Source organism: Fringilla coelebs (genome assembly GCF_963513975.1).
Source record: "Fringilla coelebs genome assembly, chromosome: 1".
NCBI lineage: Eukaryota > Metazoa > Chordata > Aves > Passeriformes > Fringillidae > Fringilla > Fringilla coelebs.
Genome location: NC_140028.1, coordinates 225,373 through 251,948, shown reverse-complemented (window position 1 = coordinate 251,948; position 26,576 = coordinate 225,373). Strand labels below are relative to the sequence as shown.

General features: G+C 56.4%; 1 protein-coding gene across 2 annotated transcripts; it reads left to right on the top strand.

Moving 5' to 3' along the window:
* The first annotated feature begins 944 nt into the window (after positions 1 to 944).
* PUF60 (poly(U) binding splicing factor 60) lies at positions 945 to 25,849 on the top strand. Of its 2 annotated transcripts, XM_084208640.1 has the most exons (11): positions 945 to 993; positions 7,921 to 8,016; positions 9,683 to 9,772; positions 10,707 to 10,757; positions 14,695 to 14,856; positions 15,933 to 16,025; positions 16,998 to 17,211; positions 17,620 to 17,810; positions 19,898 to 20,033; positions 21,069 to 21,304; positions 24,423 to 25,848. In XM_084208640.1, exons 1-11 carry the CDS (start codon positions 967 to 969, stop codon positions 24,720 to 24,722), a joined length of 1,596 nt encoding a protein of 531 aa, XP_084064766.1. In that variant the 5' UTR covers positions 945 to 966; the 3' UTR covers positions 24,723 to 25,848. The 2 variants fall into 2 exon arrangements, with proteins under 2 accessions (XP_084064766.1, XP_084064767.1); XM_084208641.1 differs by lacking the exon at positions 10,707 to 10,757 and having other exon boundaries at positions 24,423 to 25,849.
* Positions 25,850 to 26,576: the final 727 nt, after the last annotated feature.

Below are 26,576 nucleotides of genomic sequence, written 5' to 3'. Positions count from 1 at the left end.
CTTCAAAGCAGCAGCCTGTTGCATATTCACACACCTCATCCCTGGTGCATCAATTCCATTCACACACAGGATTCTGTCTGGGCAGTGTCAGCTCCTTCCTCTGAATCCTGACGGCGCCTGCAGGGCTGAGCGAGGCAGGAAGAAGTTCGTTTGTTCTGAAAATGGGGCAATAAATTCTCTTTCTCTGAAAGATTGAGGTGTCCCGTGCCTGCTATCTCAGCGCGAGCACCTCATTCCTCGCTTTAAAAAAACATCCCACGCAAGTCGTTTCTATTTTAACATTTTGTTATAACCTAGAGCTGTGTTTAACACTACTTCAGGAAATTAACACAGCATCGCTTTCTAACATAACACATACAATATTGATTTTAATATTTGTGAAAAGCCAATTATAAAATACTCATTTTTCACACCTGCAATTTATGATTCATTGATCCGGTCCAACCCCGCGACCCATCCGGCACCTCCCGGTACCCACGGCCGGTTCCGCGGCTCCGTCCCCCGGCTGCGACCAAGGGCCACCCGATGCTAGTCGCATTTAGCACGTTTTATCCCGTTTTAGCTGAGTTTACCCGGGTTTAATGCATTTAGCTGGTCTGAGCCCGTTTTATTCGGGGCCCGCCCAGTTACAGCCCTGCCCGTGGCACCGGCAGCTTTGGACCTTCCCGAGGCACCGGGCACTGGCGGCCCAGCACGGATCCAGCGGTGCTAAGGCCGCAGCAGCCGCGCTGGAACCCCGTTCCCCCGGGATTACACCATATTTTATTTTATTTTATTTCGTCTTGCCTCGCCTCGTTTCCCCTCTCCAGCGGCGCCTGGGCGGCGCCATCTTGGCATCCGCCAGGGTCACATGACACCCTCCCGAGCTCTCGCGAGACTTCTTCCCGTAAGAGCCTCCCCCGTTTCCCGCGCGCGCGCCCAGCGGAGATCTCGCGAGAGTCGCGTGCTGCAGACGGGAAGGACAAGATGGCGGCGACAACGACGATGGCGCTGGTGAGGGGGCGGCGGGACTGGGCCGGGCCGGGCCGGCTCCTCGGGGCGGGACACAGCGCGGCCGCCGAGCGGATCCGCCCGGGCCGGGCCCTCTCCGGGCCCTCTCCGGGCCCTCGGGGTGGGCTGGCGGCTCTGAGGGGACGGCGCCGCTTCCCGCCGGGTCTCTAGTGGGCTCCCGTGGCGGCCTTCTCCGTGTGGGGAAGGTGTCGGGTTCCCCCGCGCCGTCCTGGGCTCCCGCCCCGCCGTGGCCGTCCGGGCCCTGCGGGGAGCGGGCTCGGCCGTCCCGTGCGGGGCGCGGCGCGGGCAGGCCGCTGTTCCGGGCTGCTGCTGGTGCTCCCAAATGCATCGCTCTAATGGCTTCCTTTTGGGGTTTAAATGCTCGGTGTTGGGCTAGGTTTCCCAAATGCATTGCTTTGGGAATGCACGCTGCTCCTTGGGCTCCCTAATCCATCGCTTTAAACGCCTCTATTTGGGCTCTTCCCAAATGCATCGCTTTAGACGCTGCTGTTTGGGCTCCCGTTCCCAAATCCGCCTGTTTTAATGCTCCGTGTTGGGCTAGGTTTGCTTCCCCTAATTCGCCTGTTTAAATGCTGGTTTTGGGCCCCCTTTCGCTAATCTGCCTGTTTAAATGCTCGGTGTTGGGCTAGTTTTCCCAAATCTGTTGCTTTGAACGCTTCTCTTTGCCCTCGCGTTCCCAAATTCGTCTGTTGAGGTGCTCAGTGTTGGGCTAGGTTTCCTAAATCCAGTTTTTAAATGCTGGTTTTGGGCTCCCGTTCCCAAATCCGCCCGGATAAAACCTGAACTCCCTGGTTTTATGGAAGCTCTTTGTTGGGTGGCTGCGGGTGTGAGAGAGCAGGAGTCTCGGGAGGGGGCTATTGGCTTTTGTGAAAAACGCCAATCACTTGGTTTTAAAATTTTAAAAGTTTAATAGTAATAAAATGGTTATAAAAATAGTAATATAATTATAGTAATAAAAATTTGGACAGTTGGGATTAGGACAATACGAGACAATAAAAACAAAGAGTTACAGATGGTCTGTGTGTCTTGGTGTGCTGTGGGACAGAGCAGGGCCAGGGGATGTGTGTGGGATTTTCAGGGATTCCAGGATCCTGCACCTTGGTGTGCTGTGAGGGATTCTCAGGGATTCCTGGATGGCCCCTTGGTGTGCTGTGAGGGATTCTCAGGGATTCCAGGATCCTGCACCTTGATGTGCTGTGTGGGATTCTCAGGGATTCCTGGATGGCCCCTTGGTGTGCTGTGAGGGATTCTCAGGGATTCCTGGATGGCCCCTTGGTGTGCTGCTCCTTGGTGTGCTGTGTGGGATTCTCAGGGATTCCAGAATCCTGCTCCTTGGTGTGCTGTGTGGGATTCTCAGGGATTCCTGGATGGCCCCTTGGTGTGCTGAGGGATTCTCAGGGATTCCTGGATGGCCCCTTGGTGTGCTGTGTGGGATTCTCAGGGATTCCTGGATGGCTCCTTGGTGTGCTGTGTGGGATTCTCGGGGATTCCAGAATCGTGCCCTTTGGTGTGCTGTGTGGGATTCTCGGGGATTCCTGGATGGCTCCTTGGTGTCAGTGCTGGCCCTGGGATCGCCTGCTGGGGCTGGTTCAGCTGATTCCTTGCTGAAGGAATCTGGGCAGTCTGGGATGTTGTGTGGCACCATGTCAGTGCTGTGGTTGTGCTCCCAGTTCAGTGTTCCCCTCATTTCTGGGCTGGGACCTTCCCACATCCCCTGGGTGTTCCCCTGTGCTCTCTCCTGATTCCTGGCAGTCTTTGGGCTCTCTGCACCCCTGGGAATGGGCACGATGTTCCAGGGAGCTCACCACTGACGTTTGGGACAGTAAAGCCTCTGTGGTGGGGGCGTTTTGGAGCGCTCCCTGTCACCATCAGCTCCTCTGGCAGTGCCTGGCTTCCTTCTGCATTCCTGACTCCCAGCTGGGGGGTCCTGCCCTGCAGAAGGTGGGGTCTCCAGTGGGGTCTCAGTGACAGCAGCTCTGTCAGCCACTGTTCCCTTGGCTGAGCCATGCAGTTTGGCAAAAGCCATGTGGCAGCCTGGAAGGGTCAGTCATGGAATCATGAGACCAAAGCCTGCTTTGGAATGGGAGCAGCCTGAAACCCCATCCAGTTCCACCCCTGGGAGCACTCAAGGCCAGGTTGGATGGAGGGAAGGTGTCCCTGCCATGGAGGAGCTCTCAGCTCCCTCCCACCCAAACCATTCCATGGTTCTGGATGGAACAGAGCCACGGTCACTGTGGCTGCAGCTGTGGGAGCCGTTTGCTCACAAAGTGCTGCAGAAGGGCCCATTTTGGGAGGTTTGTGTTCCTGCCAGTCTCTGGGAACACATCTGGGAAGTACTGGAGAAGCTTTGGAGTGCCCCACGGTCTGGACTCTGCACGTGCCAGCAGTGGCTGCCAGCACTGCTGCTCCCAGCTGGGAAGGAGCATTCCGCTCCTGGGGTGTGGGAAAGGAGATGCTAAAGGCACTGAGGAGTGCCAAAGGTTACCGTGCCCACCAGGGCCTCCAGAGCTCCAGTGGGATCCCCAAGGGCTTCGATGGAAAACAGGGACTGAACTGGAGTGTGGTTGTACCCCGCAGGAGGGGCCTTCCCTGGGCACTCACCTGTAGCTGAGGAATTTCTTTCTGGAAGGGGTGGTGAGGCCATTGGAAGGGCTGCTGCTCGAGGTCTGAAGTGTCCGGGGAATGACTGGGCATGGCACCGAGTACCCTGATGTGGTGAGAGGTGGGGATCACCCACAGGCTGGGCTCCATGATCCTGGAATCTTGTCCAGCCCCCGTGATCCTGGCATTCTGTGCTGCCCAGGCTGTGTTCCAGCCTCTGCTGGGGGCACTGTAAAGGGATTCCCTGAATTCCTGTTCACCCTGTTGAGGAGGGGGAGCAGGGATGGAGTCAGTGCCCTGGCCCTGTGCTTCATCCTCCTTTCTGTCTCCTTGGATCTCCTGTGATTTGCTGCATTTTGCTCCCAAATAAACGGGATTCTGTCCTTTCTGTGTGTTCATACTCCGGAGAAGTTCTCAGCCCTGTAACAGATTTCCAGGAATGTTTCTGAACTCTTGGAGTTCAGACCCCCTGAAAGGGCCCTGCCATGCTCAGATGTCAGAATACCAGCAGGAATCCAGTTCCCATTTATTTCTTTCCAAAGAAGCTCCTGTTCTCTTGCTTCCTCTACCTGCTTTTCTCAAGTTTTTCTGCCACTTTCCTGGGTTCCTCCTGGCTGTTACGGAATGTGGGAATAAGGTTTCAGGGGATGTGGTTTGTGGTGTGTGGGGGAATTGTAATTGTTGTGCAGTGTGCAAGGTGGAGAACGAAGAGCAGTCCTAGTGGAGAGAGAAGGCCTTGAGATGATTGTAGCTGCTGGGGCTATGTCTTGTTTAGTTAGTCCTTGGATGATAAGTCATTTGGGGAGGGAGTCCTGAAAGTGACAGTAGGGTTGAAAGTAGTATTGCATCTAGTGAGGGGACTTTAGTTCACGTGGTTATTAGGGTGGATAGTTTTTGGTGGAGTTTAGGGTGAGGAAGACAGTTGTGGTTATTAGGGTGTACAGGTAGAAGTTGAGGAGGTTGAGTTTAGGATCATAAGTGATAATGACTGCTATTCAGCTTAGGTGAGAGATGGAAGAGAAAGCCAGGATTTTTTGAATTTGTGTCTGGTTAAGCCCTATTCATCCTCCTAGGACTGCTGAGAGGATAGGAGTGTGGAGTTTAATGAAGAAGTTATGAATAGTAGTATAATTGGCAGGAGTTTTATGGCAGTGGATAAGAGGAGGCCAGTGGTGAGAGGGGAGCCTTGGAGCACTTCTGGAAATCAGAAGTGGAATGGCACTAGTCCTAGCTTTGTTGCAATTGCTGAGGTTGAGATTAAGCCTGATGTTGGGTAAGTTGGGTGATATCTCATTGTCCAGTGTACCATGTGTTGGTTATGCTGGAGAACAGGACTAGGGCTGAAGTAGCTGCTTGGACTAGGAAATATTTAGTGGCAGCTTCAATGGCTCGTGGCTGGTGGGATTTTGAGATTAGTAGTAGGATGGCAAGTGTATTAATTTTGAGGCTGTTTCAGGCTATAATTCAATGATTACTTGAGATTGTAATGGTTGTTTCTAGGAGTAAATTGGTGATGAAGATTAGTTTTGCCTGGGCACAAAGCCCCATGTGCTGTTGTCTGGTCCCAGAGAATGTTCCTGGGAGCAGGGTTATCCCTGGGAGCAGGGTTATCCCAAGGTGCCTGGAGAGAGGAGAGCAGCACTCCGGGCTCTCTGAGGATGAGAGTGGGTTTGCACTGTGTGCTGCTTTCCGGGGAGCCCAGAGTGGCAGGGTGGTGATGTTCCTTGGGGAATGCTCCATGGTGAGGGATATAAGGTCAGGAATTCCTGTTGGAGCCATGCCCATGGTCAGCAGAGATCACCCCTGGATCTATGGGCTCCTCCTAGAGGGATGTGTGGGGGCAGAGAGCTGGGGCCAGCAGTGCCTGACTGCTCCTGGGCCTTTCCAGTCTCAGCTTTGCTCTCTGTGCTGCAGCTGGGGTGTTCCAGAGCAGTTTTTGGAAGCTGTGCCTGTTAATGAGCCCAGATATGCAAATTATATTAGACTCAGCTGTGTGATGGGCTGGGTTTGGAACAATCACAACAGATTGGGCTCCTGACTTTTTTATTTTGAATAGTTACAGTTGACAGCCTTTTGCTCTGTTCTTCTCCTTCCACATCTCCTAAATTGGAATAATTGAGTTTTTAAAGCTGGAGGAGATGGGAGCACCAGTGGGAGAAGGGTTTGTGGACTTTGAAATTGGCTGGGGAGAGCTCTGGGTGTCCAGTGGCAGAGACGTGGGAGGGGACAGGGTTAGGGGACAGCTGGTGGCAAACAGGGCTTCAGCCAGCTGGGAAAGGACAAAAAGGATTTTAAAAATTAATTCCACAATCAAAATGAATCTTGGAGATGAGGGAGCCTTCTTTTATAAACAGATCAGCATTTCTGGGTTGTGTTTGTGGCCAGGTGGATATGGCATTTGGGGACATGGTTACTGCTTGCTTGGGCAGTGCTGGGGACAGTTGGACTCAGTGGGCTGTGAGAGCTTTTCCAATCTCACCGATTCCATGATTCCACATCACTTTGCTGGTCTGGTTTTCAGCTTGGCTGTGGCTTTGTGCACTGGAGTTTGCAGCTCCAGCCACCTCTGTTCTTGTGTCTCTCTTGGTGTCCTGGTGTTCCCATCATCCTTGTGTTCCCTGTGTCCCAGTCCAGCCATGGGGAACACCTGCAGCTCTGGGTGCTGTCCAGACACCTGGAGAACAGGATTTTGTCTTGGGAGGGTTTGTTTTCTGTCTGCTCCATGTTCACAACCCCCACAGGGAACTGGAGGCTGCACATAGCCAGGAGTCTCATTCTTGCTGTAAAATAAGAGTCAGAATATTGAGGATATATCCTGGAATGACTGGGCTGGGAAGGGAAGCTGTGGCTGCCCCATCCCTGGAAGTGTTCAAGCCCAGGCTGGAGCGTCCTGGTCTAGTGGAAGGTGTCCCTGCCATGGCAGGGGGCAGAATGGGATGAGCTTTGAAGTCCCTTCAACCCAAACCATGATTCAAGACAATCCAGGAGAAGCTTTGCTTTTGGTCATGGCTCCTGCTCTGAACAGAGGTTTTTCCATGTTGCTTTTACTCAGAGCAAAGACTTCCCACAGGAACATGTCCAGGACCACAGGCTGGGGTTTGTCTGCGCTGGTTTTTGGGTGGTTGGTGGGAAGTGTGGAGTTGAGAGAAGGAACCAGCTCTGTTTTGGTGGATGGTGCCACCAGAACCCATATGAGCACCAAAGGCAGGGCCAGGTCGTGCTGCTGGGGCTGAGCTGGGGGTCCCAGCACTGGATCAGGCTGGAGTTGGGGTCCCAGGAGTGCCAGCACCGGGCTGCTAAATTGCTGGAGTCAGTCATGGTCCCAGCAGTGGGATCACCGTGCTGGAGTCAGTCATGGTTCCAGCAGTGGGATCCATGGTCCCAGCAGTGGGATCATCATCCTGGAGTCAGTCATGGTTCCAGCAGTGGGATCTCCATGCTGGAGTCAGTCTTGGTCCCAGCAGTGGGATCACCATGCTGGAGTCCCAGTCCCAGCAGTGGGATTGCTGTGCTGGAGTCAGTTGTGGTTCCAGCAGTGGGATCCTTAGTTCCAGCAGTGGGATCCTTGGTTCCAGCAGTGGGGTTTCTGGGCTGCAGTCATAGTTCCAGAGAGCTGGAGGAGTTTAGCTAAGGGCTTGGACTGACAGCACCAAGAGGAATGGCTTCCTACTCCCAGAGGGCAGGGTCACATAGGGTATTAGGAAGAAATCCTTCCCTGTGAGGGTGGGCAGGCCCTGGCAGTGGTTGCCCAGAGAAGCTGTGGCTGCCCCATCCTGGAAGTGTTCCAGGCCAGCTTGGACAGGGCTGGGAGCAGCCTGGGACAGTGGAAGCTGTCGCTGCCATGGCAGGGTGTGGGACTGTGTGAGCTTTAGGGTCCCTCCAGAGCATTCCATGATTCTGTGATTTGGGAAAGTTTTGGAGAAGGTTTTAAACAGAGAACTTGAGAAAGCTGGGTTAGCAGGGAGGGAGAAGGGAGGAGAACATTGATGGGGACATTAGACAGGGTCTGTTGAGGGGATGGAGATGATGTGAGCAAGGACTGGGGATTATCTGATTGTCTGCTCACAGAAAACGTGGCTGGAGAATTCTGTAAGTGTCCAACAATCTCTTGGCTTGTACAGTTGCTGGGATGGCTCTTCCCACAGGGAATGGTGGGAATATGAACTGGTTTTCCTGACATACAGCTGGGTTTAGGAAGCGTTTTTAGCCAGCTCTCATGTTCTGACATGAAGTGCTTTGATTTTCTGGGAAGGATGACAGATCACTCCTGTGAGAACAGTTTTCCCTGAGTATCTTCTGTTTCCTTAGGGCACGGAGTCCATTAAGATGGAGAATGGGCAAAGCACAGCAGCCAAGCTGGGGCTGCCCCCTCTCACCCCAGAGCAGCAGGAAGCTCTCCAGAAAGTGAGTAAAACTGGTGGGAATTTGCTTTTTGGGGGGTGGTGGTGTGTTTTAACGAGCCTCTGGCACTGGTGGGGCCAAAGGGAACTCACCACCAGATCTCTGGGATCGTGGCCATGCTGGAGGGTCCCAAAGTGCTTGGTTTGGTTTGGAGTTCATGGACACTTCTGGGAGCATGGTGGGGAATTGCTGTTGGGGTGGGTGAGAGTGGGTTTAATTTAAAAAGTCAATCAGTTCAGAAAAATGGCATCCTGAGTCAGATGGGAATTCTGAGCTAGGGTGTGGATGCCACAAAGTCACTGAGGAGCTCCAGGAGGACTGAATTGGGATCTGCTCCAGCTGGCCTGTCACTGTCCACACCCAGAATGGGACACATCCCAGAATATCCCTGTCCTCAGGGTGGCAGGGACACAGAGCTCTGTCCTCCGGAGGTTCTGTGTGGCTGTGCCTGTGCTGTCCCAGCTGTCCCTCTGTGTGAGGTGGCTGGCTCCCAGCCTCATTCCCTCTGGCTTCTCTGGAGCTGATGGATGCACACTCCCGTGTCCATTTCCAGTTTCAAATCCCTGGGTTAGATCCTCGTGTTCCCTGGCAGCTCCCAAATACAGCCAGGGAGACCGGGTGCCAAGGGGTGGCTGAGTGTGTGTCCTGGGGGACAGGCACAGCTGTGGGGATGAGGTCTGCCCTGGCACTGAGCTCTGTGCTGGCACCCCAGAATCTCTGGCCTTGCCTATTTGGGGAGGACTGAGAGAAGTCCCAGGGGAGCCTTCCTTGTGAGGGCAGGCAGAGCCAGAGGTGAGCTGGGGCGTTTAGGGAGCAGAGAGAAGAAGCTGGTGTGTTTTGGGAGCAGAGCCGGAGGTGAGCTGGGGTGGGGCAGTGTTTGGGGGTCCCCAGGACAAGGGAAGAGATGAGAATCATGATTCCATGTTTCAGAAGGCTGATTTATTATATGATATATCTTATATTAAAAGAAAATTATATATTAGAACCACACTAAAGAAATAGAAAGGAGACATCAGATGGCTAGAAAGAAATTAATAATAAAATCTTGTGACAGAGTCCGACACAGCTGGCTGTGATTGGCCATTAATTAAAACCAATTCACATGCTGGATAAACAGTTCTCCAAATCACATTCCAAAGTTGCAAAACATGGAGAAGCTGAAGTTTCCCAGCTTCTCAGGAGAAAAATCCTGGCAAAGGTATTTTTCAGAAAATATGTCAGTGACACTGGGGCATTTAGGGAGCAGAGGGAAGAGCTGACGTGTTGAGGGAGCAGATCCAGAGCAGGCCAGGTGTGCTGAGGGAGCAGAGCCCAGCCCAGGGGTGGCCATGGGGAGGAGGAGGGAGGTGGAGCCCCTTCCCTCCTGTAGCAGCTGTCTGTGCAGAGACTCTCTGAGAGGACAGGACAGGACTGGAGGAGGCCGTGCCCGCCCCGGCCCTGCAGGTAAGGGGCTGCGCTGGGCTGCGGGGGTGGAAGAGGGGAAGGCTGAGCTCCCGGTGCATGCTGCTTCCCTGGGCTGCCCCTCACCACATCCTCTGTGTCCCAGGGCCTTGGGGAGCTGGGGGCAGTGCCCTGGTGCTTAGGTATGGAGACCAGAAGGTTCTGGGAGCTGTGGAGGCCTCCTTCCCTCCCCACTGTGCTGCCCCTACAGCCCCTGTTTTCCTTCCAGGCCAAGAAGTACGCGATGGAGCAGAGCATCAAGAGCGTGCTGGTGAAACAAACCATCGCCCACCAGCAGCAGCAGCTCACCAACCTCCAGGTGAGAGCCCCCTGCGAGCCGCTCCCTCTGCCTCGTGCTCCCCCCGACACGGTGGAGTTCTCAGGGCCCTCGGAACCAGAGCACAGCCCTGAGCCTGCAGCTCACCCAGGCACCCTGACTAACCTCACAAATTGCCCGCAGATCTCTCTTGTTCCAAGATGAAATGGTTAAAAGTTCCTGTCCTGTTGGACGTCCCTTCTTGAGATACAAGAAGCCAAAGACTTTGCCGTGGGCTTTGCTTCTGAGCCATGTTTGCGGTGGCGAAGGCAGAAGGGATCCTGGGAGCGGTGTCCTGTCACCATCTCCTCTGCCTGAGGGAGGGTCCCTGTGTCCCCCTGTCCCAGTGCTGCCCCATTTCCCTCCCCTCCACCCAGGTGCTCTCAGTTTTGGAGAAGGTCTGTTGGCTGTTCCTGCTTGCACTGGAATGCCCATACCGGGAGAGCCCTTAACTGGGGTTTGACCTCCCCTCCTTCAGATGTTTCTGGAACACATCTCAGCGCCTTTCTTCAAAGTCAGGAAGCCCAAAACGAGGGCTTTGCCTGAGGAATCCCTGCGGATGTGCTCTCCCTGCCCGGCAGCCGAGGCCGTTTGGGGCTGTGCCTGGTTCTGAGGGTCTGCTCTAGTTGAGGGGCTCCTTTTAAATGCTGGGGGTGAACCAACGACAGTGGTTGCAGAGGTTACTATTGCCTTGAGTCCCCCCTGGGATCCCACCCTGCTTCCCGAGGAAGTGGCAGCAGCACAACCCCACCCTGGCCTGGTGGGACCGGACTCGGCAGGGTCCTGGCGCCGGACACTCCTGGGGACCAGGCAGTGAGGGCCAAGGAAGGAGAGGCCTCCGCAGGTGCCCCTGCGCCGCCGCTCTGCTTGAGTTTGTACAAACAGCCGTAGTATGCTCAGCTCCAACAGACTGAACTCTGTCTTTACTGTCTTTCAGATGGCAGCAGTGACAATGGGCTTTGGAGATCCTCTCTCACCTTTACAATCGGTCAATAGACATATTCACTTCTTCTGGGGCACTTGTCTTAGTCAGGGCCTAGCGTGGGGACGTTCGTAGTGGTGCCAATGCTCTTGTCCGCGCCCAGCGCAGCCCTCCCACATCCCCACCTGTACTGGACACGCCCAGGAGCAGAGCGAGGTGTCACTGCCCCGAGAAGACCCCAGGCTGTGCAGTCTGCGGGGACACTGCCACTCGGGGGCACAGACAGCTTTAGATTTCCACCAGTTCTGAACACACCCGTGAAATTGTGGGAGCTGCATTTCTAGGGATGCTACAGTTCTGAGGTCCCGACCTAAAACTAACGGCCAAGGTAACTCACCAAGGGGCGACTTCTTGTGGAACGACCTCCCAGCAGCCAGAGCCGGCCGGTGCTGGGGAGGGCCGGGGTGCCGGAGGTTGGCAGAGCATGGTGCAGCCCAGGCTCAGACTCTCTTTACTGTGCACGCTCCAGACCAGGGCAGTATGGCACGTTGTGAGTGCAGCAAAAGCAGGATGGAAGGGACAGAACTGCAGGACTGATCAGAGAACTTGTGTGAGCCTTTGTGCCCCTTCTAATCAGAGGCCACAAAGAGCTGAATGACTTGGCACAAGCCATCCCCTCCTTTTTCCAAGACGTGCTGGACAGAGTGTCCTGTGACTCCTCTCTGCACCCAAAGGTTCATTTGTAAATTCATTTGCACTTTTGTAAATACCTCTCCGGCTTGCTGGAATATGAGATTTGTGCCTGGTGTAAAACACGGGTGGAGGTTGAACTCCAAGAAAAAGGGCACTGAGGTGAAATCCCCAGTCTCCCTCCTTTGGCAGTGGGTGATGTGTCAGTGGGGAGCCAGAATGGCTGTTCTGGGGCAGGGGTAAGTTTGGAGTGGAGCAGAGCAGCCTTCTTGGTGTGGATTTGGCAGAGATGGTATCGGAGCCCTCATGCCCAGGAACTCCCCCCATCCCTGGAGCTGCTGCCTGACAGTGGAGCCCCAGCAGTTTGGCCTAGATTGTTTCTGGCTCATTCTCCCCAGCTGGGCACAGCTGAGTTGGTGGCACAGGAAAGTCATAAGCCCCCCAGGGCACGGGGCTGTAACCCCTTTTCTTCAGCCATTCCTCCCGGGGCAGTCACAAGTGGACACAGCCTAGGAGCAGGAGCCTGGTGCAGTTCAGAGCAGTCAGGATATCCCATTCTTGGCAGGTGCTTCATCCCAGAGCCCACTCAAAATGCACAAAGTGCAAACAGCTTGCTGTCCAGCACTTTTCCTGTTGCCAAGGTTCCCCAGTTTCTTTCTGGGGGCAGCACAGCCTGAACTCCTGGAGCCCTGGGTCTCAGGGCCTGAGTTACAGCTTTCCATGGGCTCAGTCCTCAGTGTCACAGTGTGAGATTCCCACATCCCTTCACCACCCCCTGTGTCATGACTGATGCTCGTGCTGTGGGTTGTGCATCACCTGCTTTGATGACAAGAGCACCCCAAGGTGGGGTTTTGGCCTGTCCTTAAAATAACCTCCCAGTCCCTTTAGAGCAGCACTGCACAGCTTCAGGTGGGGGCTGCTGCTTGGCTGAGGCTTCAGGTGCTTTTCCATGTTACAGGAGGAGAAAGAGGCACAGGGAGCAGTGAGATGTCCAGGCAGGAGGCCCTGACACTGACCTGTGCTGAGCTTAAGGGTCCAGGGCACATCCCCCACCCAGATGCTCCTGTTGGTGACCCACAGACACCTGGAGTCAGCACAGCCCATCTCAGCTCTGCCTTCTGGAAGCCCAAAATCCCACAGTCATTAGGGCTGGAAAAGACCTCCAAGGTGATCGAGTCCAATCTGTGCCTGATCCCCACCCTGTCACCAGCCCAGGTGTTCGCTGGACACCTCCAGGGATGGGGACTCCACACCTCCCTGGGCAGCCTCTTCCAATGCCTGACCACCCTTTGCAGGCAGGAATTCTGCTGCTGTCTGAAAATCCTGAGTCCTCCTCGCTCCCCCAGCTCTCCTTTAGAGTCCTGTGGCAGGGCAAGGTGGGGATTTCCTCCTGCAGAGGCTCCTCCAGAGAGGCACCTCCCTGGGACATCCAGGGTGACACTGATGGTGCACCTCAACAGATGAGCTGCAAACTGAGGGGCTTTCCTGCACCAAAGCTGGGAATGTGCTGGAGCACCTGGGAGAGCACCCAGCCTCTGTGCTGCATGTGAACGTGCCATAGTCCTGCTGGTCACAGCCTGCAGAGTAAAGAGAGCCGTGGCCCAGCCGTGCTGGGAAATCCTTAGCCAGGCAGGGGGCAAGCTGGATGTCACCCCAGGAGCAGCAGCTGGGGCTAGATGTCACCTCAGGAGCAGCAAATGGGGTTTAATGGCACCTCAGGAGCAACAGTTGGGGCTGGATGTCACCTCAGGAGCAGCAGTTGGGGCTTGATGTCACCTCAGGGGCAGAGTCTGGGGCTCAATGTCACTTCAGGAGCAGAGTCTGGGGCTTGATGTCACCTCTGAAGCAGCAGTTGGGGCTCAATATCAGCTCAGGGGCAGAGTCTGGGGCTCGATGTCACTTCAGGGGCAGAGTCTGGGGCTTGATGTCACCTCAGGAGCAGCAGCTGGGGTCTGATGTTGCCTCAGGGACAGTCTGGGGTGAGAGCTGTCCCTGTTCGCAGTGTCCTGTATGGAATGCAGGAGTCAAACCCTCCCAGGTTGTTTCCTCTCGTGGCCAGTGGCAGTCCTGGACAGGAGCAGTAGAGAGCAGGAGTCCCTTGGGTACAGGCTGTGTCCCTGCTGCTGTGCCTGTCACAGATGAGCTCTCCCTCCTTTTGGGCTGCAGCATCCCCAGGCAGAGGTCCTGTGCTCATTGGGGCACCCCAAAAATCAGCCTTGAGGAGGCCCTGAGTGCTTTCCCTCTGCCCCAGGTGTCCCCAGGCATGGCAGAGCTCCTGTGCTCATTAGGGCACCCCAGAAATGGTCTCCTGAAGGCCCTGGATGCAGCCCCTCTGCCCTGGGGGTGCTCAGAGCTCCCTGCTGTGCTGCTGGGCAGGGCCAGAGGCATCACCTGCCGCTGCTGCACGTGCCCTGCACCAGCCTCTTCGTGCCCCAGGTGTGTCCCACCTGCCCCAGAGCTGTCCCCTCACATGCAGGCAGTGACTCCTCCAGAGCCCTGAGGTGTGGCCACATCTCTAGGGCCAGGTTCCTGAGCAGCTCTAGAGCTGCTCTGGGGGTGTCAGACACAAAGGACACACTGTGCTCTGCTTTTGGGATCCCTTCTGTGAGGAGTGGCTGGATTTGTCTCGAGAACAGGTTTCCAGGCAGATGTAGGGCACCGTAGCAGGAACCCTCTGTGCAGCACCCGCATGGTGGGGCTGCCCCAGCACAGCCAGTGCCACCAGGCAGGGATGAGTACTGGCACCACACGCTTCCCAGGAGTCCCACTGGGCCACGGAAGTGTTTGGCTTTGCTGTTGAGCTGTGGAAGTGGTGCCCAGTACTGGATCTCGGACTGCCGGGGGTGGGGGGAGGCTCTGGTGCCAGAGGGAGGGGGGGAGGTTCCCAGTTCCAGGCCCTTTGCTGCCGGGGAGGCCGGGCGGGGGCGGGAGTGTGATGGATCTCTGCTGCTGGGGGGAGCGGGAGGGGTTCTCCCAGTGCCCAGAGCTGAGCCCTTTGCTGCCTGGAGGGGGAAGCTGCCCAAGAGCGAAGGGATTCCCTCCTCCTGCAGGCGTGGCTGGAGATGAGATCAGGCCGGGGAGACCCGGCCGGAGGGGCCGAGCCTTGCGTGCCCCGGGACGAGCCGGACTTTATCCGGGACCGAGGCAGGCGGATCCGCTCCAGCGGCCTGTGCAGCGAGCAGGGAAATCCTTCTGGTCCAGGCTGTGCCAGAGCTGCCGCCAGGGCTGGCTCCGGGAGGGAAGCAGCAGGGGAGGAGGCCCCGCTGGCCGCGGCCAGCCGGGCACTGACCGGCCAGTCCTTGTCTCGCTACAGATGGCGGCCCAGAGGCAGCGCGCGCTCGCCATCATGTGCCGGGTCTACGTGGGCTCCATCTACTACGAGCTGGGGGAGGACACCATCCGCCAGGCCTTCGCCCCCTTCGGGCCCATCAAGAGCATCGACATGTCCTGGGACTCCGTCACCATGAAGCACAAGGTGGGACGGGGCTGCTGGGAGGTTCCCTGCCTGCGGCTCGGGGTGGAACCGGAGGAGCTTTAAGGTCCTGTCCCACCCAAACCCTTGTGGGATTGCCTGGATCTGGCAAGGAGGAGGTGAACTCTCCTGGGAAGGGGTGGAATTCCTTGGGGACAGCGAGAGCTGGTGCTGATGTCCCAGTGATGAGGCGTTTTGGGGTCTTCTGCAAGGACATTTCTTTCAGCCATGTGTCCTAAACACAAAGTATGCAGATTTGCAGAATTCTGGATGAGAAACTGGGAAGGAATTCTTCCCTGTGAGGGTGGAGAGGCTGTGGCACAAGTTGCCCAGAGAATCTGTGGCAGCCCCATCCCTGGAAGTGTGCAAGGTCAGGCTGGATGGGGTTTGGAGCTGCCTGCTCTAGTGGAAGGTGTGGAACTGCATGGCCTCTAAGGTCCCTACAACCCTTCCATGATTTCATGATTCCCAGCCCTCAAGGAACATCCTCCTCTCTTCAAGACTTTCCAGATGCAGCCAGGAGAGGAAAGGGCCTCTATCCCTGTGAAGAACAGGCTCCTTTTAGCACTGGGGATGAATGTTTGCAGCTCCCTGATCTGCTTAGGGCAGGATTCTGTGGTGGGAGCTGGGGGGTGTGTAGGGTGAAGTGCATGGAATCAGAATTGTTGAGGCTGGAAAAGAGCACCCAGAGCACTGAGTGCCACATTCAGTCATTCCTCAGACATCTGCGGGGATGGGGACTCCAGACCTCCTTGGACAGCCCCTTCCAGTGCCTGACCACCCTTCCAGTGAAGGAATTCCTCCTGCTGTCCAATGTGAAGCTCTGGAAGTGCTGACAAGGCAGCAGCCCTCAGTTAGGCAGGGTTTTGCTGCAGGGCCTCAGAGTCCAAGAGGCTCCAGAATCAGTTGCCCTGGGGGGAACCTCTGCAGGCCATTTTCTGCCATAATAAAATGCTTCTCTAAGGAATCTTGTTGGGCCACGAGCAGGAATCACTGTGGTGGGAGTCAATCCCACCTGTAGGTCCATGGGCAAGCGTGGCACAGCTGGAGTGACTGACAGGTGTCTCCTCCCATCCCAGGGCTTTGCCTTTGTGGAATACGAGGTTCCTGAGGCCGCCCAGCTGGCCCTGGAGCAGATGAACTCTGTCATGCTGGGGGGAAGGAACATCAAGGTGAGTAACACACCTGCTCTGAAAATTCCTGCTTCTCTTATCCCGGTTTCATGCCTGGAAATGCTCCTCAGAGCTCTGTGGTGGGGGGAGGAACCTAAAGACTGTTCCCTGATGGACCTTGATGTCCAGCATGGGGCACACAGTGGCTCTGGGTCCCTCCTCTCCGAGGAGAAAACTGCAAGTCTCACCTGAGATTGGCTCCAGGGACTGCACTCAGGTTTTCCCACCCCCACATGGAATTCTTTTGAAGACAAAACAATGATTCTTTATATCTTTCATGGTGTCTGTGACACGCCCTGAGTGTGAGCAGAGTGCCGTGGCCCAGGAGGTTTAGCAGAGAGGGAGGGATGCTGTGGTTTGCTGGCAGAATGCTTCTCAGTCCCTGGAAGTTTGGCAGGTCAGGGAAGGTGAATGGGTACAGGGAGGAGGAGCAGAGCCCAGGCCCCCGTCAGTGGAGGCTGTTCCTGGGCCTGCTCCCTCTGAGGTGTGCTGTGCTTCGCACAGCAGGGAGGGGCCAAGTGCTGCCCTGCTCCATGGGCTGTCCCTACCACAGAATAATGGAACTGTTCACATGGCAAAATCCCTCCCAGCCCATCCAGTCCAGTCTGTCACCCATGCCCACCTCGTCACCCAGCCCAGAGCACTGAGTGCCAGGCATTCCTTTGGTGTCTCCTGGGATGGGAACTCCAGCACCTCCTGGGCAACCCCTTCCAAGGCCTGAATGCCTTTCCTTGAAGAGATTCCTGCTGATATCCAGCCTGCCCCTCCCCTGGCCCAGCCTGAGGCCGTTCCCTCTCCTCCTGTCCCTGTTCCCTGGAGCACAGCCCAACCCCCCGGCTGTCCCCTCCTGCCAGGAGCTGTGCAGAGCCACAAGGGCCCCCCTGAGCCTCCTTTGCTGCAGGCTGAGCCCCTTCCCAGCTCCCTCAGGTACTCCAGGCCCTTCCCAGCTGCACTGCCACCCTGTCCCTGCAGGTGGGGAGGCCCAGCAACATCGGGCAGGCTCAGCCCATCATTGACCAGCTGGCAGAGGAGGCGCGGGCCTTCAACCGCATCTACGTGGCCTCCGTGCACCAGGACCTGTCCGACGACGACATCAAGAGCGTGTTCGAGGCCTTTGGCAAGATCAAATCCTGCACCTTGGCCAGGGACCCCACGACAGGGAAGCACAAAGGCTACGGCTTCATTGGTACAGCTGGCTGGAGCTGGGGCAGGGCAGGGCAGGGGGAGTGTCCTCTGCTCCTGGGGCTGCCCTCGGGGCTGGGATTTCCACCCTAGGGAGGGAATTGCGTTAGGGGGTGGGAATAAATCAGGAGCAGGTCAGGGCTGGATTTAGAAATATAATTGATGGTGGCTGTGAGAGGGTGAGGTGCTGGCACAGGGTGCCCAGAGCAGCTGTGGCTGCCCCAGCCCTGGCAGTGTCCAAGGGCCGGTTGAACAGGCTTGGAGCAGCCTGGGACAGTGGAAGATGGCCCTGCCCATGGTAGGGGGCAGGGAGTGGGACTGGAAGTCTTTGGGGTCCCTTCGCACCCAAGCCATTCCATAATTCTGTGATTGACGAACAGAAGGCTCATTAGTGAATGATCTCCCCCTGCAGAGTACGAGAAGGCCCAGTCCTCCCAGGATGCCGTGTCCTCCATGAACCTCTTTGACCTGGGGGGTCAGTACCTGCGGGTGGGCAAGGCTGTGACACCCCCAATGCCACTCCTGACACCTGCCACACCTGGAGGGCTCCCCCCTGCAGCTGCTGTCGCTGCTGCTGCTGCCACCGCCAAGATCACAGCACAGGTGAGACATGGGGAGGCACAGGGGTGGGACAGGGGGTGGAACAGGAGAGGCAGAGGGACAGTTCAGATGAGACACAGGAATAGCTCAAGGGAGGCACAGGAACAGCTCAGGTGAGGCACAGGTGAGACATGAGGATGGAACAGGAACAGCACAGAGCACTGCATAGGGTGCCCAGAGAAGCTGTCCCATCCCTGGAAGTGTCCAAGGCCAGGTTGGACAGGGCTTGGAGCAACCTGGGCTAGTGAAAGGTGTCCCTGCTCATGGCAGGGGGTTATAACTGGATGAGCTTTAAGGTCCCTTCCAGCACAAGCCATTCCAGGATGCCATGATTCCAGATCATGCTCTGTCCCAGGCTTTCACACGTGGAGGCTTGTCCCTGGCAGTGGGGAGTCTGGGACACCAGATTTTGGAATGACCTGGTGATGAGAGCCTTATTCCAAGAACTGGTGGGGAAGGGTGGAGGGAATTCCTGGTCTGGAAATCAAACCAGCAGTGAGGGAAAAATGTTTGCAGGAGAGGCTGAAAGCAAGCAGGGGAGGACATGGAAGGGGTGAGGGCTGGGGGCAGGAGCAGCTGTGTGAGCAGCACTCTGGCTGAAGGTCACACCTGTAGCAGGGTGGAACAAGTCTGGAATGGCTTTAGGCTGCTAAAAACAGGGAAAGGCAGAGATGGGGTGGGTTGGATATTGATACAGAACTTGAGTTCTCTGATTTGGTTTTCCTGAAGTAGCAGGAGCGCCTGGGTGGGACCACTGGGCACAGATGTCACTGGCTGTGCCCCCCTCCCTGCCTTGGGCAGCAGGATGCCCCCATGGCACTGCAGCCCATGGAGCAAGACAATTCCAGCACTGCTGGGGTGTTGTGGGGTTTTCTTGGGCAGGAATTGCTGGTCAGTGCAGCCCCTGGTGCTGCTGCAGCAGAGCTGGGGCTCCAGAAATCTTTTTGGGGAATGTTTCCCTGAATCAAAGGTGGAGGCAGGATGGGGAGGAGCTGCGCCTCACAGGACACTCACAGGTCCCCATCAGAGATTCCAGAGGTCTGGAAAGCTCTGCAGTCAGGGCAGGGAGGAAGGTGAGACATGGCTGGAATTACTTGGATCAGAATCACTTTGGGAGGGGAGTATGGACTCTGGTGAAGTGAAATGGTGGGGATGTGGTACAGACATGGGTAAATCCTGCTGTTCTGTCAGGAAACTGCAGGATCTGCTCCTGTCAGGAGAGTGGCACTAAAGAGAGAGGAGCAGGGGTCACCCCTGTCTACCAGAGGGAGGAGAAGTCAGACTTGCTGGGAAGTGAAGGAATCAGAAGTATTGGGAGAAGTTTTTTAACCATTTCCAGTTGAGCCAGAAATTCTAATGGTTTTGTTCCAGCACTTTCCCATTCCTGTCATCAGGAGCTTCATCTCCTGTAGAAATAGGAGTGGCCTAGTGGACACTAAGAGCAGAGCCCTGGTGGGATGGATTGGATCCCAGAGCTTGGGCGTTTATGCAGAAGAGAGTTGGAATATCACAGCAGTCACAGATCCACTAACATCTGGGATGGAGGGACAAAACCTTGGCAACTTCTGCTCTGCCACATCAGGGGTTACAGGAGCCCCGAGAATACAAGGGGAAGAAGGATGTGAGCAAATAAAGCAGGACTGCAATGGCCTGAAAAGCAACAACAGCCAAAAACCACTGGGATCCTGGGGTGTGTTTTAGGCACATAATTTCAATACTTCCATGGAAGTGCTTACTGTTCAGCTGGATGTTCCTCCTGGATGTTGTTGGAGTTCTGGGTGTCTGAAATCAGGGTGTTCCTTGGGATTGGAGCTCCAGGAGGAGGTTTTTCTTCCCTGGGATTGGAGCTCCAGGAGGAAGTCTATCTTCCTTGGGATTGGAGCTCCAGGAGGAAGTTTTTCTCCCAGGGTGCTTCAGAGTTTCTGTTTCCCTGCTGTGCTGGGTGACACCTTTGCCTTCCCTCACGGCACAGGGAGCTCCTGGGGATGGGAGTGTTGGGAATTTCCCAACACTGAGCTGAGCCTGGCTGGCTGCTCTGCAGGGACAGTCCCTGGGGCAGGGCTAAGCCCAGGTTTTCGTGTGTCCCACAGGAAGCCGTGGCAGGAGCTGCAGTGCTGGGCACACTGGCCACCCCTGGGCTTGTGTCCCCTGCCCTGACCCTGGCCCAGCCCCTGGGGGCCCTGCCCCAGGCTGTGATGGCTGCACAGGCCCCTGGTGTCATCACAGGTGGGTCCCCTCTTCCTGGTACCTGTGTGTGCCCCCTTCCTCCTGGCACCTCTGTCCCCTGTCTGTAGGCACCTGTGTGTGTCCTCTTCTGGTACCTGGGTGTGTCCCCTTCCTCCTGGCACCTCTGTCCTCTGTCTGCAGGCACCTCTGTGCATCCCCTTCTGTCACCTGTGTGTGTCCCCTCTTCCTGGCCCCTGTGCCCTCTTCCTCCTGGCATTTGTGTGTCCTCTTCCTTCTGTCATGTGCATGTGCTCTTGTCACCTGTGTGCTTCTTCTGTCACCTGCACATGTCTGTCCCCTCCTCCTGTCACCTGTGTGTGCTCTGTCCTTGTCACCTCTGTGTGTCCCCTTGCTCCTGTCACCTGTGTGTGCTCTGCCTCTTGTCACCTCTGTGTGTCCCCTTGCTCCTGTCACCTGTGTGTGCTCTGCCTCTTGTCACCTCTGTGTGTCCCCTTGCTCCTGTCACCTGTGTGTGCTCTGCCTCTTGTCACCTCTGTGTCTCCCCTCCTCCTGTCACCAGTGTGTTCTGTGTGCATCATGTGCTCTGCCTCATGTCCCTTGTCATCCGTGTCCCTTTTCCACAGATGGCCCTGCCTGGGCAGGAGCTTGGATGTTCTGTGGATTCATTTTGGTGTCCAATAGATGGGACAGGCCGTGGGTTCCAGCAGGAACACCTGGCATGGGGGGAAAAGCTGGATCATTGGCACTGGCTGTCACTGACCATTGTCCAGGTGTCCAGGACCACTGACCACTGACCATGGCCTGGGTACCACTGCATGTTTCCCAGCTGTCACTGACCATTGTCCAGGTGTCCAGGACCACTGACCACTGACCATGGCCTGGGTACCACTGCATGTTTCCCAGCTGTCACTGCCCATTGCCCAGCTGTCACTGCCCATCACCCAGCTGTCACTGCCCAGGTGTCACTGCCCGTCACCCAGGTGTCACTGACCATCACCCAGCTGTCACTGCCCAGGTGTCACTGCCCATTGCCCAGCTGTCGCTGACCATCCTCCTGTCCCCGTGCTCTCTCAGGTGTGACCCCTGCCCGGCCGCCCATCCCGGTGACCATCCCGCAGGTGGGGGTTGTGAATCCCATCCTGGCCAGCCCCCCTGCCCTGGGGCTGGTGGAGGTGAAGAAGGAGAAGGAGGAGGAGGAGGTGTTCCAGGAGTCGGAGCGGCCGGAGATGCTGAGCGAGCAGGAGCACATGAGCATCTCGGGCAGCAGCGCCCGTCACATGGTCATGCAGAAACTGCTGCGCAAGCAGGAGGTGAGTGCGGCAGGGGACAGCTGCCACCTGTGTGCCAGGCTGGGCTCTGCAGGGTGGGGGGCTTGGGGGCACCCACAGCACCTCTGAGGGGCACCCACAGCACCTCTGAGCTCAGGGGCACCCACAACACCTCTGAGCTCACCCACAGCACCTCTGAGCTCAGGGGCACCTACAGCACCTCTGAGGGGCACCCACAGCATCTCTGAGCTCACCCACAGCACCTCTGAGCTCAGGGGCACCCACAGCACCTCTGAGCTCAGGGGCACCCACAGCACCTCTGAGGGGCACCCACAGCACCTCTGAGCTCATCCACAGCACCTCTGAGCTCAGGGGCACCCACAGCACCTCTGAGCTCAGAAACAGCAGTGCAGGGCACCCACAGCACCTCTGAGCTCTCCCACAGCACCTCTGAGTTTGGGGGCACCCACAGCACCTCCGAACTCATCCACAGCACTTCTGAGATCGGGGGCACCCAGAGCACCTCGAAGCTCATGGGCATGTGCAGGTTCCTCTGGGGCACTCCGGGAACACCTGGGAGGACTCAGAGAACACCTGGCCTTGCTGTTCAGGATTGATTTACATGGGCCTGGAGTGCCAGGACAAGGGAATGGTTTCCCACTGCCAGGGGACAGGGTTGGGTGGGATTTTGGGAGGAAATCCTTCACAGTACTCCATATAATCATATCATATTATATCCCAATAATGAGAGGAGTTAGGTTGTGGCACAGGGTGCCCAGGGTAGCTCTGGCTGCCCCATCCCAAGGCTGGCAGGGCTTGGAGCCCCTGGGATGGTGGAAGGTGTCCCTGCCCATGGCAGGGGTGGGACAGGATGGGCTCTCAGTCCCTCCATCCCAACCCATCCTGGCATTCCATGATCTTCCCCAAGTCCCTCAGAGCAGGCCCTGCTGAGGTGTCTGTGACTGAACTCTGGTGTCACTGGATCAAACCCTGGTGGCCTTTGGGCTGGAAGGGTGGGACCGGCACAGGCCAGGCCAGTCTGTCCCAAGAACCAAGTTTACCTTTGCCCTACAACATTCCATAGTGGGGTGAGTCCTGTCCAGAATCCCAGAGGAGCCCCCAGTCAGGGTGCCAAGGTGGGCCTTGGGTTGGACTCAGTGGTCTTGGAGGTCTTTTCCCACCTGAATTGATTCTGTGAATTCCTGAGGTGTTGATCAAACAGGAGTTCATGGGAATTGCAGTGAGGAGGAGGACAAGAATAAGGGGTAGAAACATTGAGCAGGTAGAACATTGAGTAGAACAACGGATTCATGGATTTTTGTGGGGTCTGTTGGAGGGGACCTGAGGATCTTGCCTGGGCATGTCCAGTTTGTTCCCTTGCTGGAGTCTCCTGAGAGATTTCCTGAGCTTTGACAGGGAACCTACTGTATTTCTTCCCCATTTGCTAATTGGGACAATGCTGGCAGCATTCCCCAAGGAATGAGGGTTGCCCCTTCTTCCCAAGGGTGCCTGAAGTTAAACACACCTTGGGGCTCCTGTCCCAGCAGACACAGCCACCTCAGTCCATGGGACAGCCTGGCTTGGCAAAAGCTGAGCAGAGCTAAACAGTCTCATTTAGGGTTTAAAAAAATTTAAAGCCCTCAAAAACCAAACCTTGTAAGTCTTTTTAAATATAATGCTCCATCCCAACTGTTTGGAATTCTGAGCCTACAAGTGCCCTTGGTTTGGGCTGTGAGGAGCAGACACAGGAAATGTGTTCACGTGGAGCCTGGAGTGGGATGGGGCAGAGCCTGGAGTGCCCCAGGTGTGCCAGGGCCAGGTGCACAGAGCAGCCTGCCCAGGGGTGGTGGAATTTCTGTCCTTGAAGGTGCCCAGAGGCTCCCTGGATGTGGCCCTGGAGCTCAGGCCAGGTGATCTGAGTCCTGGAAGGGCTGGGTGCAGGTGTGTCACCTACCTGTGTGTCCTGTTGGGAGCACCCAGAGCACCTGGGGAATCCTTTACTGGGAGGGGAGGAAAGGAACACAAAGAGAATTGTGACAGAATTGAGGAATTTTTGAGGAAAAGCCAAAAATACCTGTGTGGTATTTTCAGGATCCCCTGTTGAAAGGGAGGAAAATGATGAATCTGACTCCATGTTCTTAGAAGGCTAATTCATTATTTTATGATATTATATTATTAAAGAATACTAAACCGTACTGATGAACACAGAAAGGATACAGACAGAAAACTAGAAAGACACTAATGAAGTCTCATGACTCTCACCAGAGTCTTGGCACAGTTTGACCATGTTTAGTCATTAAGTAAAAACAATTCACATGAAACTAATGAAGCAATCACCTACCACATTCCAAAGCAGCAAAACACAGGAGAAGCAAATCAGATAATTATTGTTTACATTTTTCTGTGAGGCTTCTCAGCTTCCCAGGAGAGAAATCCTGGTGAAGGGATTTTTCCAGACAATACAACAGTGACATTCCTGGATGGCAGCAGCACAGGGAAAATGAGAGTGGTGCCCAAGGCTCCTTGTGCTTCCAGGGTGTATCCCAGGAAATGGCACACAGCATTCCCAGCCAGGGGAATTCTGAGCCAGGGGCCAGCAGCACACAGACCTGGATACTTGCCACATTTCTCTTCACAGAGAAGATCAAGACACAATTCTTCCCAAGAATATTTCTGAGTTTCACATTCTCTGAACATCAGAGAAAAAAAGAACAATTCTTATCATTTGCTGTGCCTGTGTTGTGCCAATGGAGAATGCAGCATGGAGATTGTTTACCCAGAGTGAGGGTGTTTTGTTTCCTTGGCCTGTCAGGGCCAGGTGTGTGTGGGGGGGTGACTGTCAGGACAGTCACGAGAGAGGATCAGGAGATGAGTGCAGAGAGTGCAGTTGTGTGCAGAGTGGGTGCTTGGCAGATTCAGTTTAGGTGGAATGTAATACAGTATAATAAAGTAATTAATTAGCCTTCTAATAAGATGAAGTGCTCCTCATCATTCCTCCTTATTCGGGTTGCCAGGCAGCAATAAATTCAGTGATTATCGCCGAGAGCCTGAGCCTGCAGCCCCGTGGAGCGTGCCTGCAGTGGGGTTTGGGGTTTGGGTGCTGGGCTGTGCCCCGTGCGTGTCTCCAGGCCTTCATCCCCCCTCTCCTCCCTCCCTGCAGTCCACGGTGATGGTGCTGAGGAACATGGTGGATCCCAAGGACATCGACGACGACCTGGAGGGAGAGGTGACGGAGGAGTGCGGCAAGTTTGGGGCCGTGAACAGGGTCATCATCTACCAGGAGAAGCAGGGCGAGGAGGAGGACGCCGAGATCATCGTCAAGATCTTTGTGGAGTTCTCCATGGCCTCAGAGACTCACAAGGCCATCCAGGCGCTCAATGGGCGCTGGTTTGCGGGCAGGAAGGTGGTGGCCGAGGTCTACGACCAGGAGAGGTTCGACAACAGCGACCTCTCGGCATGAACTGCACCCCGGGGCTGGGGCTGGGCCTGGGCCTGATACCGGGGCTGGGGATGGGCCCAGCTCTGATCCTGGGATGGGCCTGGGACTGGGACTGGGCCTGGATCTGATCCTGGGGCTGGGACTGGGCCTGATACCGGGGCTGGGGATGGGCCTGGATCTGATCCTGGGGCTGGGACTGGGCCTGGGACTGGGCCTGGATCTGATCCTGGGATGGGCCTGGGCCTGGATCTGATCCTGGGGCTGGGCCTGGGACTGGGACTGGGCCTGGGCCTGGACCTGATACCGGGGCTGGGGATGGGCCTGGATCTGATCCTGGGATGGGCCTGGGCCTGGGACTGGGCCTGGATCTGATCCTGGGGCTGGGACTGGGCCTGGATCTGATCCTGGGATGGGCCTGGGCCTGGGACTGGGCCTGGATCTGATCCTGGGATGGGCCTGGGACTGGGACTGGGCCTGGGCCTGGATCTGATCCTGGCACTGGGACTGGGCCTGGATCTGATCCTGGCACTGGGACTGGGCCTGGATCTGATCCTGGCACTGGGACTCGGGATGGGCCCAGCTCTGATCCTGGGTCTGGGATGGGCCTGGACCTGATCCTGGCTCTGGGACTAGGCCTGGATCTGATCCTGGGGCTGGGACTGGGCCCTGCTGTGATCCCAGGACTGGGCTGGGCTTGTATCTGGGGATGGGCCCAGCTCTGATCCTGGGTCTGGGATGGGCCTGGATCTGATCCCAGGCGTTGGATCTGGGGAATGGGCCCAGCTCTGATCCCAGGGCCTGGTTGAGCTCAGATCCAGGGAAATGGTCTCCAGCTCTAATCCCAGGGCTTGGCCAAACTCCGATCTGGGGAATCAGCCCAGTTCTATCCAAGGAATTAGCCAAGCTCTGCTCTGGGCCCAACCCTGCCCCCTCTACCTCCCAGGGTTTTTGTAGCTGTGTGTAAAGGACATTCCAGAACATTCCAGGATGGGCACAGGGATCTGGTGTCTGGGAAGTTGAGATAAAACCTTAAAGAAAGCCAGTGTCATCTGTGTGTGTATGTGTGACAGGGCTGGCACCACCTCAGTCTGGGCTGGCACTGCACTGGCCAACTGGCACCTCCTTGGCCTGGGCTGGCACAGGGCTGGCACTGCACTGGCACCCCGGGGAGCAGGGCTGGCAGAGCACTGTCCCGGGACTGGCACAGGGCTGGCACTGCACTGGCACAGGGCTGGCACTGCACTGGCACCCCGGGGAGCAGGGCTGTCCTCAAGAGGTGCTGGGGGTGCCCCTGCCCAGCCCCAGCTCCCTCCAGGCACACTGGGGTCAGTTCCCTGGGGAGCAGGAGCGGCCCTTCCCTCCCTTCCCTTCGACCCCAGGGGTTGGGATGGAGCCACGGGGGAACCTGGGGAGAGGGAGTCACCCCTGGGGGCTCCTGTCCTGGCACTGGGGGGAACTGGGGGGGCTGGGGGGGAGCCCTGATCCAGAGAACTGAGCTGAGCCTGTGCTCAGGAATTCCGGAGGACTGGGACCCAGCTGGAGGAAATGATCCTGTTACTTAAGAAATGCAAATCTGAGCAGGGTGACCTCCAGGGAACTGCAGCCGGGAATTCTGAGCCCAGCCTTCATCTGGGGTTGCTGCCAGGGCCGGGGATATCCTGCAGCTGAGCCTGAGACACTCACCCAGGGCTGGAATGGCTCAGCCTGGAGCACAGCCAGGAGGCTGAGTTTACACAGCTGGGATGGTGGGATGCTGGCATGCCATGACTAAAACAGCTGGGATTTTGGGATATAGGGATTTGGGGTTGCTGTGTCTACAGCAGCTGGGATGTTGGGATGCAGGGATTTGGGGGTGCTGGGATTTTGGGATGCTGT

Excerpts from the sequence above, each read along its gene's own strand:
- PUF60 (XM_084208640.1), top strand. The coding sequence starts at position 967 with ATGGCGGCGACAACGACGATGGCGCTG. Across the intron at positions 8,017-9,682 it reads AGCAGGAAGCTCTCCAGAAA|GCCAAGAAGTACGCGATGGA; the intron begins GTGAGTAAAACT and ends TTTTCCTTCCAG. Across the intron at positions 20,034-21,068 it reads GGCCCCTGGTGTCATCACAG|GTGTGACCCCTGCCCGGCCG; the intron begins GTGGGTCCCCTC and ends GTGCTCTCTCAG.